General features: G+C 43.1%; 1 protein-coding gene across 7 annotated transcripts; it reads right to left on the minus strand.

Moving 5' to 3' along the window:
• Positions 1-6392: 6392 nt before the first annotated feature.
• On the minus strand, positions 6393-16556 carry MED7 (mediator complex subunit 7). 7 transcript variants are annotated; one of them, XM_084763965.1, is made up of 4 exons: positions 16271-16522; positions 13571-13730; positions 12191-12933; positions 6393-6712 (listed from the first exon to the last, which is right to left on the minus strand). In XM_084763965.1, the coding sequence occupies exon 3, from the start codon at positions 12914-12916 to the stop codon at positions 12215-12217; it is 702 nt and encodes a 233-aa protein (XP_084620091.1). In that variant the 5' UTR covers positions 12917-12933; positions 13571-13730; positions 16271-16522; the 3' UTR covers positions 6393-6712; positions 12191-12214. The 7 variants fall into 7 exon arrangements, with proteins under 7 accessions (XP_084620091.1, XP_084620092.1, XP_084620089.1 ...); XM_084763966.1 differs by lacking the exon at positions 6393-6712 and having other exon boundaries at positions 10597-12933; positions 16454-16556; XM_084763963.1 differs by lacking the exon at positions 6393-6712 and having other exon boundaries at positions 10597-12933.
• Positions 16557-18295: the final 1739 nt, after the last annotated feature.

Consider the following 18295-nt stretch of genomic DNA (forward strand, 5'->3'; position numbering starts at 1 on the left):
ATGTGTATAGCCTAAAGCAGACAGTCAGTGCTTTATTGAGCTATTTATTTCTTTTAAAAACTTAAGTGTTAGTTAACTCAGTTTCCTTTTGCTGTCATTACTGAGACTTTACGCCGGGTCTCATGGAAGCATTTCCTCAATGGAGGCTCCTCTCTGAGGATGGGCTTGTGTCAAACTGGCACACAAAACCAGCACAAGGCCCTTGTCCATATTCTACTATAATTTATTCAGAAGAGGTAACATAAAGAAAAGAGGTTTATCTAGGACAGGTTTAAGTCACTTATTTTTTGGTAGAGTGCCAACACAAATGTCAGAGGACAACTTGTAGTCACTTCTCTCTTTCCACCATGTGGGTCCCAGGGATTAAACTCAGGCTTTTGGCTTGGTGGTAGATTGCCTATGCCCACTGAGCCAACTCCCAGGTCTGTCCTTGTTAGTGTTTCTGTTGCTGGGATGAAATGCCATGGCCAGAAAGCAAGCCAGGGAGGAAAGGGTTTATTTGGCTTACACTTCCACATTGCTGTTTATACTGAAGGAAGTCAGGACAGGAACTCAAACAGGGCAGGATCCTGAAGGCGAGAGCTAATACAGAGGCCCTAGAGCAGGTGCAGCTTACTGACTTGCTTCACATGGCTTGCTTAGTCTGCGTTTTTATAGAACCTAGAACAACCAGCCCAGACATCATGAGACCACCATCCCCAATGGGCTGGACTTGGATCTCATGGAGGGATTTCCTCAATTGACTCTCTCTCCCTCTCTTCTCTCTCTCTCTCTCTCTCTCTCTCTCTCTCTCTCTCTCTCTCTCTCTGATGAGCTTGTGTCAAGTTGACACACAAAACCAGCCAGTACCAGGCCTTCATCCATTTTCTATTATAGTGATACACAGATGAGGTAACACAAAGAAAAGAGTTTTATCTAGCACAGTCTTGGAGGCTGGGAGTCACAGTGTCAGTGTTGGCTCAGCTCTGGGAGAGAGATCACTGGCAAAGCAGTAAACCAAAGTCAGGAAAAGAGGCGGCCTTGCTCTCCGTGCAACAGCCTCCTCTCAAGAATTCACTCAAGTTTCTGTAGTAATTACTTTTAGTCACTCTAAGGGTGGTGTCCTCCCTGAGACCAACTCAATTTCCCCATGGCTTCACCTCTTGAAAGCCTCATCGTCTTTCAGATACATTATCTATTGAAGAACAAACAGCCTCCAAACCAGCTGCATCTTCAAAGGGATAAAAAGTTAAAGGACTACACACACACACACACACACACACACACACACACACACACACACACACGTAATATAACTTAAATTAGGAGCCTTGTTCCCGCCCCACAATGCCTAGCAATCCTCTAGATTTCTACTTTCCTTAAGTTTCTGGAAACATACAAAACAAAGGTAAAATATATTCATACCTCTTTTCATTTTTAAAGTTTTGTTATTAAGTAAATAAGGGAGAGAAGGACATAGCAAAAATACAGAGAGAGGCAACACACACAGAGAGAGAAACAGAGAAGGGGAGAGAGGTAAGGAGGGAGGGGGAGGTTCACATAGAGATGGGGGCGGGCACATCAGAACCATGTGAATGTACAGAGGTTGGAAGACGCTTGCAGGAGTCGGTCATCTCCTTCCCTGTAGGTTCCAGGGATTAGACTCCAATTGTCAAGTTTGCGCAGAAGCTACTTTGAGCCACTGAGCTGCCTTTCCCTTTTCTTCTTAATGATATGTCACATATACATACATCATAGATGTGTTAGGTGACTCCCTCAAACTTCAAAGTGCTTCTACTTCCAAGAGAGGAAAGCCCTGCTGTGTAATCATGACACCACTGTGACCCAAAATCCATAAAGTTATGGATGCTTTTCTCTACCCCCATCTGTTAGACCAAAGCCTCATTTTCCTATCTCTAAAATGTTATTTAATTAATTAGTTTCCATCCGGACTCAGACAAGGTGTGCACATGCAGGCGATTGTCACACCTTCAAGTCTCCTTTAAACGGATGGCCGTCTTCTCTTCTCTCCCTGGTCACTCTCGGCTTCTGTCGATCCGTTCTGTGGAACGAACGCTCTGCACTCTGGCTTGTCTGCCTTCCTGTGGTATCATTTTCTTTAGTTCCTGTTTCCGTTATAGTTCCTGCAAGTGAAGTTTAGCTCTAGAGGTTTGGTGAGCTATGGGTTGGCTTTTTTTTTTAAAAAGCCTCACAGCTTGCTTGATATTTGATATTACAATACAAGTGCCTGGCTGCTGCACAGCTAGAGGTATCTAAGTGCTCAGCCTACAGCACTCACTTTTAGCACTAGAGTCTGAAAATCTTTATCTCCTGTCATATAGTCTCATCCTTTGCTGCAGACACATGGGTTACACGGGATGGAAATAAAGCGAATGAGTTAGTTCGTGATCTCAGCACTCGGGGGGGGGGGGGGAGGGGAGAGGGGTTATAGAATGCTTGCCTACTTGATCCCTACTATTACGTGAGTCACGAATGGTGGCCTACAACCAGAAAATTGCAATCCCACAACTCAGAAAGTGAAGGGGGAGAATCAAGAGTTCATGGCCATCCTCTGGTACATAGCAAGTTCAAGGCCAACTTCAACTACATGAAACCTGTCTCAGAAGAAAAGGTTTGTTCCTTTGAAACTCATGCACTTCATGTCTGTCTTCACTTGCAAAGGAAATCATAAATGACCCCTCCGTACACAACGACGCTGTGACTATGTGCAATGAGAGTGCGCCGTTTTGAAGAGTCTCTCAGTTGGTTTAAGATACTTAAGCCTTTTTATAATTCACTATAGATTGTGTCATAAACTGTGGACTCGCGGCCAGCCCGAGGCATATAGTGAAGCCCTGTCTTGAAGAGCTGAAAGAAAAGGAACTCTGGGTCATAGACGTTAAGAGGCAGATGGCGCCTGCTGGCTATAGTTATCTGAGGGATGGATATACTACAGATTAAGTGTGAGTTTCTGTTTAGCCTAAGAAAGGTATCAGAAAACCTCAGACTTGCGAAAGATTGCCTCCAGGCTTCAAGTGAAAACACTAGAACTATCTATTGTTTGAATTGCACAATAATAAATAACTGAGGGCCACTTGACAACATGCGAACTTCACCCAGTTGAGGACACAGGGAAACCTGGTGTGACCCAGTGGGATTACTGGAAGGCCATTGTCTAGGCTGCCTGTTTCAGTGACCACTGAGAGCGGGGGTTCCTGTACGCACTTAAATCCACAAACCGTTCATGTTTAGATTAGGTTAGGGATCACATGGACACTCCCACAGCAACAGAGGTTTGATACTGAGGATGAAAGGGTAAACTAGGCACATTTAAGACAGCGCTTCTGATGTCCAGCTGGCAGCTAGCCGTGTGACTTCCCTTTACAAGGGCTTAATACCAATCAATGTGCCTCAATTTTTCTCTTGTGCTAATGTGTGTCCATGTTCAAATGGAGATGGATGCCCGTGTGTGTGCTAGTGAATTTGCACATACCTGGTGTGTTTCCTGAGTGTGGAGAACCTCTGCTGTCGTCTTTAGAAAGAGTGTCTTTTGAGGTAGGGTCTCTCATTGGCCTGAGATCACTAAGAGTGACCGGTCACTCACCGAGGTTCCTCCTGTCTTCATTTCCACAGGACCAAGATGGCAAGCATGCACCACCATGCCTGTGCCTGGCTTTTTCCTTGAGTACAGGGGATCAGACTTGGGTCATCAAGATTGTAAAGCAAGCACTTTACCTAGTAGGCTAACTCCACAGCCCCCAACCCCCATCCCACACAGAGTGAGCATGTCTTACATAAGACACTCCTGAAAACCATCAATAAAGATAACTAAAACAATGGCTCTAGTCCCCCTACACACACCACAAAATAACCTTTTGCAGTACAATGGGCCTTCCTTCAGATGATTTTCTATGTCCCTCTCTACATGCAAACACATGTATAGCCTACCGATTAACTGCAAGAAAGCGAGTTTCACTCTTGGGCAACTATGAACATTAAGAACACACATAAAGCCAAGAAAAGATACAGCCCCCCCCCCCCCCCGGCCCCGACACCCACTAACTATACTCAGATGGAATTACTTTATCATCTCTTGCCTTCATTTTTGTCTAGTTGTTTTCAACACATTTGCCCCTCCACAAGGGCCCAGCACTGAAAGAGGTATTTTAGACACGTTTTACAAAGGCAAATTCCTGCCTTGCTAGTGACCACCTCCTCCAGTATGGTTTCAGCACATCCTATCTTGATTTGCAACTTTGTAGTGATAATCTTTCTTTCCTTTTTTCATTTCTTTCCTTTTCTTTCTTTCCTTTTTTTTTTTTTTTTTTTTTTTTTTTTTTTGCAGTCTAATATATCCCATGTTGGCCACAAACTCCCTATGTACCCTAAGATGACTTTGAATTTCTCTTTCCTCTACCCCTCTAAGGCTTATAGATATGTGCCACCAAAGCCAGTACTAGTGACGAAATCCAGGGCTTTTAGCGTTCTACACTGTCACTCCACCACCAGTACCAATCACCAGCCCTCTCTTTTAAAAGTTTCACTACTTCAAATGCACGAATCTCAAAATTATGCATATAGCTCTTCTCAGTTTTGAATGATTTATGAATGAAATTATGTGAACTGTGATGTTTTGTCATTTATTTAACTGGACAAGGTGTCTCTAGAATCCTTTCTGGCTATTTATGTCCTTATAGGTTGTTATTGAAAAGTTTCTCTGGGAATGATTATATCTCAAATTTCCCATTCTTTTTTTTTTTCTCCACCTTTGAGAATTTCATACACATATTCAATTAAATATGATCTTTTCTATTCCCCACACCACCTTCTAATTCCCTCATTTCTTTAATGAGACTCCCTTAAAACGAAACATCATTAGGCTTTTGTTCCATTTGATAACCCATTAAGCCCAGTTAGCGATGTCATCCACATGGGTGTGGGCCATCCTTGGAGCATGGGAGACTTACTAGCAGTCACATTCCCTCTCAGCAGCGATCAGCTGCCAAGGGCTACTCAGTAAGGCGTGGGACCTGGAGACGTCTACCCCATCCATGCTGGGATTCTGGCTGATGCTCTGAGTTCATGATTGCTACAGCCATCTTGTGTCCAGAAGACAACACCCAATGCCTCTCCTCGTTCTTACTCTTAGGGTCTTTCGGTCCCTTCTTCTGAGATGTTCCTTGATACTTGGGTAGGGGCAGTTGTTAATGCAGATGGCCTGTTTAAAGCTGAACACTTAGCCTTTTAATTTCAGCTCTTTGACCCTGTTATACCCATTTTGACTGTGCCGTCCACTGCAAAGAGATACTTCTCTCACCAAGGTTTAGAGCAGTCCAGGTCTGTTGACACCAAGATCTAGGCTAGGCAGATGTGGCCATTCTTTCTGGGCTTTTTTGGGCAGGGAGGGGTTAGTGGAGTTGTTTGTTCTTAAGCACTGTTGGGAGTTTAACAGATTTTAGTAGGTCTTAAGTACTGGGTTTAAGATAAGAAAGGTGGCCGGGTGTGCTGTCTCGGGAAGGAAAAAAAAAAAAAGATAAGAAAGGTGCTGCAAGATGTGCAGGGATAAGGACAGAGCAGATAGAGCAGGGATTGAGGGAATGTCCAACCAATGCCTGGCCCAACCCAGGACCTATCCCATGGGAGAGAGCCAAGCCCTGACACCGTTAAAGATACTCTGCTAGGCTTGTCCTCTGAGAGGCTCCACCCAGCAACGCTTTGAAACAGATGCTGAGAGTCACAGCTAAACATTGGGCAGTGCACTGGAAGTCTTGTGGAAAAGTGGGGGGGGGGGGGGAAGGAGAAAAGGATATGGAGGTGACAAGAGCTCTACAAGAAGACCAACAGAGCTAACCAAGCAGGGCCCAGAGAGGCCAGCTCAGACTGAAGCACCAACCAAGGACCGTGCATGCACTGGACCTAGGCTTCCTACACAGATGTAGCCAACATGCATTTCAGGCTTCATGTGGGTCCTCTAGTAAGGGGAGTGGGGCTGACTCTGATGCGGACTCTGATGCCTGCTTTTTGATTACTTCCCTCTGGCGGGACAGACTTGCCAGGCCACAGAAGAGGACACACTCAGTCTTGATTCAACTTGATCAGCTGGGGTGAATGGGAAGGGGGACTCCCCCTTTTCTGATGAATAGGGGAGGTGGGGAGGGAGAGAAAGGGAGGGTGGGACTGGAAGGAGAGACAAACGGGGCTATAACCAGGCTGTAAAGTGAATTTAAAAAAAAAAAAGACACGGTGCACGCCTTTAATCCCAGCACTCGGGAGGCTGAGGCAGGTGGAGCTCTGTGAATTCGAGGTCAGTCTGGTCTACGGAATGATTCGAGGACAGAGAGGGCTATATATTTTAGATACCCTGTCTCGAAAAACTTAAACACACACACACACACACACACACACACACACACACACACACACACACACACGAGAAAGATGTTCAAAAAGTAACTAAGACACACCACTGGACATGGGTGTGGACTTCTGAAGTGTTGCTGTCCTTTCTATTTTAGACAGTCCATTTTCATTTCCGCTCCACACAGTGCCAGTCTGGACATTCTCGTACATAAATGATGGTATTCGTGAGTCCTTAAATGTCTTTCCAAAAGGAGAGTTGACGGATCAGAGGGTGTATATATATCTTGAATCTTGTTAGATAATGTCCAATTAGTTTCCACATTTCTCGCCAAGAGCATACAGAATATGTTTTGCTGGGTGGCACAGTGCACACCTGTAATCCAAACAGGGAGACTGAGGAACACAATTTGACAGCATGCTGGGGTGCAAAGCAATAAATACCCTGTCTCAAGAAAAAACAACTACATTTTTTTTTTGAGTTACGGTATTGCTGGGATTGGCTTTTCTTTGTGATTTTGTTTTATATGTTTTTTTCTTTTCTCAAACTGGTAAGGATGTGAAAACACGGTCATGTGACTTTAACTTGCATGCCCCCTTAGTTACTAACAAGTTAAACACCTCTTGGTTTATACACCAATTGAATTTAATTTTAGAGAAATTACTTGTTCAAGTCCTTTACACGGTCTGTTGAGTTTGTGTGTTATATAATAACTAATATAAATAATTTCTATTTTTTGGATGTTAGTAATCTACTGATTTCATGTTACAAATATTTTCACTGTATGGTGGGTTTTGTGAACACAATCTGTGTGTGTGCCTCTCCCCCCACCCCAACCCCTGTGTGTGTGTGTGTGTGTGTGTGTGTGTGTGTGTATGACTGGTTTGCTTGCACATATGTATGTACACTTTATGCATGTCTGCTATCTGTAGAAGTCAGAGGTATCAGACCCCTAGAAGTGAAGTCACTGACGGTTGACAGCCACCATGTTGGTGCTGGGAAACTAGGGTCCTTGAGAAAAGCAAAAAGTTTCTCTACCTACTGAGGCATCTCTCCAGTTCCTCAACAATTTTATTTTATTGTAATGGAATAAACCGAGCATTTCTTTTGTGACTAGTGTATCTTGTATTTTATTTTAGCATTTCTCCTCTTATTCAAAGGTTTAAAAAGATAGTTGCCTAGATTGGCTTAAAAAAAAATGGCTGATATGAGAAGGAGCAAAGATGGAGGCTTGAAGCATCCTAAGGCCAGCTGGCTTCTTGGTCACGTTGAGCTGACCCCACAAGTGAAAGTCTGAGGGAAACTTTCATGAGTTTCTTCTCTCCCTCCACCATAGGGACTCAGGTATTGAGTTCAGGTAGTCAGGGTTAGTGGTTAGCACCCTGACCTGCTGAGTCATCTCTCCCAATTGTCATTCAATTTTTTTAATAAAAATATAAATAACTTGTTTCATTAAAAAAAAGTAATAGCTATTTTAGAGCTAAGTCTTTAATTCTGGAGCTGAGTTTTGCAGGTTTTATTCCAACCTCACCTGCTGAAATTCAGCATTTTCACTCACTTTGTAACATCATTGTGATATTTCAAAATGATAGTCTTTATTCTTTGTGTATGTACACAGCACAAAGGTCTTTTATAGATTGCCAATGTTTATCAGGCTTATCTGCCACAGAAGCTATTAGAACTTGAAGCACTGAGATCTCCACTTCTAGTTCATTTTTCTTAATGCTTGGAGAACTATTCAGGTTTCCTATCGGTGCTGATTTCCTAAAAATTTGCCCATTTTCTCCCAATCTTCAAATGCATTAGGATAAAGTTATTCACGTTTTGTTACTTACTGCCTATATTTATATAATATAAATATTTTTTGTTTCTATTATTTGTGGGTGGGTTTTGTCATTGTTGTTTTAGATTTTGGTTTTGTTTTTTTTTGTTGGTGGTGGTGGGTTTTTTTTTTGGGGGGGGGGGGGGGAGTCCTCTATACCAAAAAGTAGTGGCTCCAGGTCCCAGGCTGAAGAACCACCTCCTGGGGCACCCATATGCCATTTCAGATCAGATGCTTCTGCACACATGACTAGTTTGCCCGAAGACTGAGTGTATTGCTTGGGGTCAAATGGTTTTCATTAGGAATTAGGACGGATGTTGTCTTCCACTGACAGAATTCCACTCTGGGATGGCTACCTGGGTTAATGAAAATGAGTATCCATGGATACTAATAAACCAAACCAAGGCTACACAGCTGAGAAATAGTAGAGCCCAAATTTGCTTTGTTAGGAAGGCTTTTTGAGTGTGGGTTGATTTGTTTTTGTTTGCTTTTGAGATGTCTTTTAAGGTAGCATTTAGCTGGAAATTAGCCTGGAAATCCTCTTACCCACTTCACCCTCCAGAATGCTGAGATTCCAGGTGTTAGCCACTACTACCCTCAGCTGCATTATGGGTATGTTTCAATAACCATCTCTGACTCAACAGGTCCCAACCAGATATGTAAAACCTAATTCAGTTCTGACTGACAGTGAGGATACACTCATAAGCAGTGGCTCTGGGTTTTTCACAGCAGTCCTCTAGTCAAGTGGCTACAGCCTCTTAAACTTGAGTAAGACTGCCACTTATTGGTAGGATCATCACATTACAGTATGAAGCCAGTTCTTAAATTGTTAATGTTAAATGTCAATGGTTTGCAAAAGACAAAACACTCAGCAGGGAGGGTATACTTGTGTGGAAACATTACATTAAGCTCCATACATATATCTAATTATTTGCAAATGAAAAATAGAACCCAAAGCTGAATGTGGTGGCACCTGCCTGCAACTGCAATACTCAGCATGCTGAGGCAGCAATTACTAAAAAGCTTGAGGCCAGCCCGGTCTATATAGTGCTTCCATGACAACCAGGGCTACATAGGAAGATCGTCTCAAAGTGTCAAAAATAAACAAGTAGAAAATTTTAAAAGGGAGTGGTGAGGATTAGCTGTTTATACACTGGGGGTTTAAAACCTGACACTAGAGAGGATGTGGCTGGTGGGATGATGGGTTTAATTTTAAATCCTGAAGCGCTCTCATTGAGATACTAATGTGGAGTCAGTAGGGTTACTGAGCTGGTAAAGGTGCTTTCTTGGAATTCATGGTAGAGAGAGAGAATGGACTCCGGAAGTTGTCCTCTGACTTCTGCACACATCACACACACACTATGGGTAGGTTTTAATTTCGAGCTTATACCAAAATCACACGAAATGCTTGTTCATTCTATTTCAAGAGTTTTTGGTTCAGGTGTGGCATGAGAAACTTTGCATTTCTAAACAGGCCCCAAGAGAAGTTATGTTGCAGATCCAGTTACTACATTTTGAAAGCCACTAGCCTACATTAAGAGAATGACAGGCAGGCAGCCTTTAATAATACACAGCTGCCCTCTGAAGACATCAGCTGAAAAGCATGAATTAGATGAAGAGGATGAATTAGAAGTGCAGAAATTTAAAAAATCAGTTCTCTAAAAATGTTCATGCTCACATAAAAGTAAATTAGCTAAGAAAGAAACAGAGTTAATTCAAGAACTATCCCTCACAGTCACTCAAAACAAGGAGTCAAACTTAACCTTTTACGATTCTAAGTAGAATATAGCCACATGGCCTCACAAACATGTATGGCACTGTGTGGGAAAATGTGGCACAGTAGACCAGCTACATCTCAGCCATGTATCTCAAAAGATAACCAGAATGTTTGGTAAACATTTAGCAGTTTCTGCCACCAAATCTTTTTCCATTAAAAGTTTTCAGGTTTAAGAGCTGAGATCAGCTTTAACCGACTAATGTAGGGGCTGGCGAGATGACTCAGCGGTCGAGTGTGTACTGCTCTTGTAGAGCACCAGGTAGGTTCCCAGCACCCACATACATGGCTCACAACCTCCAGAACTACAGCTCCAGGGGCTCGAACACTCTTATAGCCTCTGCAAGCATTGCATGAGAGAGAGAAAGAGAAAGGGGGGGGGGGGAGAGAGAGAGAGAGAGAGAGAGAGAGAGAGAGAGAATTAATAGTACATAGATGTATTAATGACCAAATGGAGAAATAAACTTAGTGACAAAAGGCTTATTTGACTAAGGCAAAGAGGGGCACCTAATAAATAATCTATGGAGAATAACAAGGAGAAAAAATTAAGTTACCGTATTGTTTTAGAACAAGTCTAAACATTTTATAATTTCACATGTACACCTTAATGCCCTTTATTTGTCTTAAAAACAAATAACTTTCCCCCCAAGAATGACAGTTCGCTATTATTTCAAGTTTTTATTCCAACTCCAAAAATAGGACTATCCAATAGCAAACATTCCGCTTTTTTATGGCAATTTACTCAAATATACTTGCTTGCCTATGTTTACTGTTAAATTATCATCTACAGCATTTCAATTAAAGTCTCTCAGACTCCTGACCAACAGTGCTCACGGCATATGCCCATCAAGACCAATTTGAGTCCGACAGTGCACTCTCATTGCAATCAATTCAAGCTTGGCTGCTCAGCACCCAGATGAGCTTGGATGCACAAGGATTCAGGGCCCATCCATCAGAAGCCCCATTGGCACACTCAAGAAAGATGACCTAGTCATCCCACCACCTGATGAGGTCGTTGAGGCAGTTATTACCAAGCTCTGCACATTCATTAACAGCAAGACGAATGGAAGGAATATCTCTCTCTGCTGCCTCCTTGCAGTCTTTCTGGGCCTTTATGAAGTCAGAGTCTGTGGTTCTTCCTTTACCTGGATTTGACAGCACTGGGAGATGACCTATGATGACAAGTGTGCCCCATGGATCAACCCAGAGGCTAAAGAGACTCCAACTATGCCAAACACTATGCACAAGATTGTCATGGGTGTTATGTACGATGCTGTACATAAACCACAGAAGCCAGCAACTCAGCAAGTGACAAAGTGCTTTAACCCTATGGATGTCACTATCTTCCCTGGGTGAATACCAGCAAACACTAAGACTGCAAACAACACTGACCTAACAGGTATGGCTGCTTGGCTAATCAGAGACCTTGACACTGTGTTCTTGAGTAGGAAGCTTAGAAATAGTAAGGAGTTTAATGGGACTGAGACAGCCTTCATCACTCAAACTAAGATGGTCTCTGCATATGCATAAAAAACAACTTAGATGACCATCCGATCTTTCATTGATGCAAGACTGTCAGATGCATCAATGTTGCCAGGAGTAGCCCAAGAAACCCAACTATTTAAGGCAACAGAGTTGAGCTTGCAAAAATAACCATACCAATGACAAATTCCCTTACATCAAGGCTCTTAATCTAAGAGGTCATGAGAAACTGAATCCTGTTAGCTTTCCAAACCTGGGCAAACTGGCAAACTCTTGGAAGCATATGCTGGATGGGTCTTTCAAGGACTACAAGGCCACTAAGGATGGACTGTCACATCTTACAGATCTTGAGGTTGAAGAAGTGGTTAGCAAGCCACCAAGGAAAGCACTCGGTCTCAGCAACGAGGCTCTCAAGGACGTCTTTGGAGTGACTGATGCGGGCAGAACACCCAACTTAAGAAGACCAGCTGCTCAACCTGGACCATCAACCCAGCCACAAGTTAATGATGACGATGATTGCCTTAGTGAGCTTCTCCATCTTATCCCAACTGGTCTAAGATCCAACTTCCCTGCAACAATAATCCTCACTCTCTTTCACGGTATAGATGATGATGATGATGATGATGATGATGATGATGATGATGATGATGTGTCTGTGTGTGTGTGTACAGGTTAAATATTAAAGAAAAAATAAAAATAAAAAAGTCTCTTTATATCTTTAGTATACCTCTTAAGACTGTCTGAGAAAAATAAACTAATACATGATGCTACTTACTAAAAGAAAAGAAAGAAATAATCTTCATGGTCTTTCATTCATTTCATCAATTAGAACACATAAGGCAGCATCTTTTTCTATAATTTGGTCCCTCTTGTGACCTGAATTTTCTCTTTGTTGTTCATTCTGTCCAGTACAATTGCTGTTATCATCAGTATCCATTGGCTCATTTTTTACTCTCATCCCTGCTTCTGAATGGGGCAAATCATCAGGCAAAGAAGCCAAGCAATTTTGAATCATTTCAATTACTCGTTCCAGGTGTTTCTGAAACCTCTCGGCTGTTTCAAGACGTTGACGTTTCTGGACCTCCATCATGACTCTCAATGTCTCTCTTGCTTGGTGGGGTCGGTACTCGTTTATAAGATGATGCACATGCACAAAAAGAAGCTTAAGATCTTCTAGCTTTTCTTCTCGTTTTATACTCCCAGGGCTCCTTATCAAGATATCTAAAAGGTCCAAAAAATTTATCAGTATAGACATATTGAGTTTTCTCAGTTCTTTCTTGTGATCAAATTGCATAGGATGAAGCCGTTCAATGCCTTGACTTTCCAAAGGGCGAATGATAAGATCATCACACTGGAACTGGTTGCCAAACATCATATAACTGTCTTTAATTGGAGGGGGAGGCTTGGGAGCTAAGCCTTCCTGAATATTTTCATCTGTATATTCCTTGATGTACTGCATTGGAGGCGGTGGAAGTGCACTCACTTGCTGAGGTTCACCCATTGTAGATAATCAAGACCCTAAAGAAACAGAACAGATTCAGAACAGAATCATAATGCCCCAGCTCCCATTAGCAACTTCAGAATATGTTCTTCCCTCTTCTGACAGTCAGCATCCAAGACAAGATGAGCTTAGATTTTAAAATTAACTACAAAGAATGGTTATCAATTCTTTTCTAATTAAATATTACATTGTTAACACCCATATATTTTCCTTTATCTCCTTGATTCTTTCCACAGTAGTTAATAAAACAAATGCTACACCTTTTCATCTCTCCAGAAAATCTGAGGCAACTGGAGCAGCCCACACCAGCTGGGTGTCTGCTGAGGCCAAAAGGAAAGCCTTCAGACTGACATTCTGGGTCTTGTTTTTGCTTTGGGCCTAGGAGCTCCTATTGCTGTTGCCACTCCAAGGGTGGGTAGGTGGGGCACCTGTGTGGCAGAGACATCCAGAGAGGCCACATTTCTACAGAAGGCAGGCACCCCAATTACAGTAAAGGTGGGGGGGGAGCATAGAACACCCCCAGCACCTGCCTATTTCTAAGAGTCAGACCTGAGTAAAGTATATGGAAAAGGGGGAGTTGGTTAAGAGGAAGAGGTTCTTGTGACATTCATTACTGTTCACAAAGCTTCACTGAAAAGGAAAAAAATTACTAACCTATGACCAGGGCAACCTGGTCAAAACCAAATACGATGTTCAGAAGTTCACTATTGGTTCAGACCAGCTTCCCGATGGGAGTTATGCCTTGAAAATTGAGAACTTGTTGGCCAGTCAAGAGAACAGGTGTGCTTATTTCACCCTAGAGGGGCAGGTGACCCTGGCAGAGGAGAAAGAAGCAAAGAGAAAAATAAAGCAAAGCTGTGGCTTCATGAAGAACTGACAAAAAAAGAACTCCTTGTTAGGCTCAGGGGATAGAACAGGGAAGGTGCAGAAAGCTGCACACCCAAGACTGTCTTCCAAAAATGTCTGCCCTATGTCCACCAGAGTTATGATAGGTTTCAAACATGAAAGCAAATCCTGTAACTGATAGTGGACAATGGCAAGCTCTTTTTTACCTTACATGGAAATATGTTGGGCTTTTCCCCATTTAAACCTACTAAGTTTGACTCCCCTAGTACCATGCCCTCTTAACACATACTCTGGTCCTATGGCCAGTGTGTCCCAGCTCTTGACTTTTCACCCAAAACACTGCAGGCTTTCATCAGATAGTTTGTTGTTTAACTGAGTCAGACTTAAAAATGTTGCAGTCATCATTTTCATTGCAGTAAAGATAACAGCAGTAGAGCCATGAAACAATCTTTAGTATTTAAATATACACAAGGGTTGGGTATGCAAACTTCATCTATGAAGGAAATTCCAAGAACATGAGAGAGGGTCACTTTGAAATCCTAAAATTATTTTGAATCTTTGAATCTCTTCAAGTCCTTCTCACCCATTAAAGAGTTTGTTTTTTTGGTTTTGGGGGTTTTGTTTTGGTTTCTTGAGACAGTGTATCCTTGGCTTTGTAGACCAGGGTGGCCTTGAACTCACATCACCTGCCTCTGCCTCCCTAGTCCTGGGATTAAAGGCATGTGACACCACGCTTGGCTCTAAAAGTCCATCTTTAAAAACTAAATATTTTAAAAGTATATGAGGTTGGGAGGATATGGTGGTGATCAAGTATTAAAGAAGGAGGGAGGAGTGGGTATGATCAAAGCACAGTGTGCTTATAAAATTCTACAAATATATATTCATGATATATATATGTACACACACACATATACATATATATACTAAGAACAGAAAAAGGAGCCTGTGGTAGCACACGCCTATAATCTCAGCACTGGAGAGGAAGAGGCAGGAAGATCTCTGTGAGTTCGACGCCAACCTGGTCTACAAAGCGAGTCCAGGATAGCCAAGGCTACACAAGAGAAACCCTGTCTCAAAAAAACCAAAAAATAAAAATAAAAAATAAAAACAGAAAAAGGGGTCTATATTTGGGGCGCTTTTGTATGGTACATGATAAACTACTCTTCATGTTTGATTTTTTTGGGGGGGTAGTAGGCACATTGCTGGAGCCTTCTCTGGGAAGAAACATTTATATGCAAATGTCATATGCCTTTTTTACTACTCTTTCCCATAGCCAAACTACATAAGATGTCTAACAATCTCATAGCACCATCACTTTGCTTTCCATTGTACACTAGTTCCCAAGACCAAACACTTAAAACTCTAAAAACATCTTGACAAAAACTACTGCTGTTAAACTTCATTCTTCTAGTATGAGCCAAGATTTCTCAAGGAAGCCCTATCTTAATAGTACGGTACAGTTTTATTAACACATTAGCAGTTTCCCATCTTTTCTGTACAAATTCAAAACCTAAATCGCAACCTCTGCTTATTCCAATCTGAGTTTAAGTATATTACCCAACGAGGGGTTTCCTGAGTGCTTTTTCACATTGATCTGTGTGTTTCAAGATAGCACCGCTGTCATCGACTGGGACAAGTAACTTATGGGCTATGTACCAGTTAAGTCTGAGGACAGCCGCTTCAAATTCTTCAGACTGTCCAACCGTTTGGACTAAGTATTTCAAGGCGTATACGGGCAGCCACAACACTGTCAACCCTGGGCCTAAATTTCATTCACTGGGGGCTTTGGAAGTTGGGGATCTGCACTTCCCTTCACCACGCCCACACAAAACCCACAGTTTCCCAAAGGCCTCTAATAAGTGATCTGCACCGGTAATTCACACCTTCTCTTCGTCTTCATTAACGGCACAACTACTCCCAATTTGACTTTTAGAGACGTCAATTCCCAACGTGCAGAACTAGGGACATTAGATCAAAATGCTGGCAAACGGTACAGCGAGAACTTTTATTCCAGGTTCCTTCCTCCCTTTCTTTCAAGCGCCAAAGTGCAAACCCCATAACTTCACCAAGTCTCCGAAAGCATCCCGTGGACCAGCCTGCACGCATTAAAGAAACCGCCCATCACCGGTTTAAACCGAACTTTTCAACGCCGCTGGAGGTCGTAACTCAGTAACACTAAGCAAATTGACACTTTCTAGTGTTTGGGTCTTTTGGGAGGAAGTTGGGGGGTGGGGCTCAGGGACTTGGTTCACTCTGTCCCCCATAACTGGGATCCCTCCAAAGGTCTGGGAAGTGATGAAACCGGGTCGGGTCCCCTCGGGGCTCTCCCTCCCTTCCCCCCCCCCCAGCCCCCACGCTCCCAGGCGGCTATTCTCCTTTTACCAATGGCGACCGGGCAAAACACAAGCTAGAGCCTCGAGAGTTTAAAAGCCGGTGGCGTGGGGACGAGAACTCGGGCCTCCCAACCTCCAGTTCCGCTCGTTGTCCCAGGCGCGGGAATCGCCGTACCTCCGGCCAGCCGGCCACCTCAGGCCCGGGGGAGGCTCCGCTGAGGGACCTGGGAGGAAGGCGAGCCCGGGCTTCCCAGGCTGCCCCGCGCCGGACCTCCGCGCTCCACGCCCGGAGAGACGCAACCGCGGAGGCGGAGAGGCAGATTAAGGCTGTGGTCGCCAACCGCCGCCGCGGGCTCACCTCAGCGCGAGCTTTTCCGGTAGCGACTTTTCCTCAGCGCAGCGGAAGCACAAGTTCCGGTTGCCTTCTCAGGAAGAAGCCTTGTGACTCTGGCCTTTGATTGGCTACCAAGGCTGTCCTATAGCAAGTCCAGCTCCCGCCCTAAAGGTATCGCGCACGCGCACTTCCGCGTCTCCTGTTTCTCCCGGGAAAAGGAGATCTCCGTCCGCTTTCTTAGGTCAGATCAGGGGCGTACTTTTTCGTACTTTTTGTCAGAGAAAGAAAGAACTGTCTAGTAATTCCATTCCTTGCCCCCTCCTCTTTTAGATGAGACTCAAAATTAAACAAGAAATCCTCTTGCCTTATGTAAAAGTCAGAAAATACAGATAAGCAATATATTTTAAAATTACATCAGTGCTATCATCATCGAAAGTGTTTTTTAAAACCCGTGGTTGTACTCTGATATATTTCATTATATATTTACTTATATGAAGATATATGTGAACATGAGAATAAGATCCTACATCTCCATTTCCCCACTTTCATTCATTTTTATTTTCACTTAGGAATTCAAAGATGTCTATCATAATTTTTCCACAAAGTAAAAAGTGTGGGGGGGGGGATCAATGTAATTTCTAAAAATGGAGAAAGGGGGCAATTTCACTGTGTAGCCCAGGCTGGCTTCAAATGTCCCTTCCCAGCCTCAAGAGAGCTGGGACTACAGAAATGTGCCCTCAGGCCCAGCAAGAAAACTTCTATTTGGGCCTTTTTTTTTTTTCCTCCCACAAGAATTGTTAACAAATGTCCTAATTCATGGGAGTCTTAAGAATGCAAGTTGCAAGTTAAAAGTAAGATAAGAGTGTTCTGATAAAACAGCTTTGCAAAAAAAAGAATTGCCCCGTTTCTTTAAATATGTGGAGAATTGCAGGCCTGAAAGCAAAGGGACAGTGACTCACCACCAACTCCAACAGTAATATGCTCGCATCATTTCATCGCTAGTCCAGTTTGCATCTCTAAAAGGTAAGGGCTCTTTGCTTTTCCATACACCCAAAAAATTGTTATCCTACTGAAAGTATATTAAGGGTCATTAAAGGAACAAAACTGATAGATGTGGGTCTATGTACACATCTGTATGTATACATGACTTAATAGGGTGCCTTACAGGATGCAGGCCAAGTACTCCAACAATGGCTGTCTCATGCCTGAAAGGCTGAAATCCTATAGTTGCTCAATGCAAGAGGCTGCATGTCTCAGCAGACTCCATCTGGGTCTGGAGGCCTGGAAGATTCCTGGAGAACCGCGGGGTTCAATCTATGTTGGAATCCCAAAGAAGTTTGGTTCTAATACTGGCAAAGGACTGACACAGCAACGGGACAGATGAAGTTGCCAGTGAGTGAGGGCAAGCAACCAAAAAGCAATTTCCTTGCCTCTTGTCCTTTTATCTGGACAGCTACAAGGAAATGCCACCCAGTCTTCTTGCTTCTAAAAACCTGATTTAAAAAAACAAAAACAAAAAAACCCTCACTGGGACTGGAGAGATGGCTCAGAGGTTAAGAGCACTGAGTGCTCTTCCAGAGGTCCTGAGTTCAATTCCCAGCAACCACAAGGTGGCTCACAACCATCTATAATGTGCTATAATGTGATCTGATGCTGTCTTCTGGCACACAGGTGTGCATGCAGGCAGAGCATTGTATACATAATAATAATATCCTGGAAAAAGAAAAAGGAAATTCCTCACAGGAGTTCACAGTAGCTTAGCTTTTTAGTTTATTTCAGATGCAATCACGTTAATACCCCAGATCAGCCGTCACTCAAAGATAAGTTCACAGGGCTGGGGATGTAGCTCAGTGTATAGGGAGCTTG

This window comes from Acomys minous (assembly GCF_964271855.1).
Source record: "Acomys minous genome assembly, chromosome: 16".
Classification (NCBI taxonomy): domain Eukaryota; kingdom Metazoa; phylum Chordata; class Mammalia; order Rodentia; family Muridae; genus Acomys; species Acomys minous.

Bases quoted from the DNA above. Each gene is read 5' to 3' on its own strand.
- MED7 (XM_084763965.1), bottom strand. From the start codon at position 12,916: ATGGGTGAACCTCAGCAAGTGAGTGCACTTCCACCGCCTCCAATGCAG.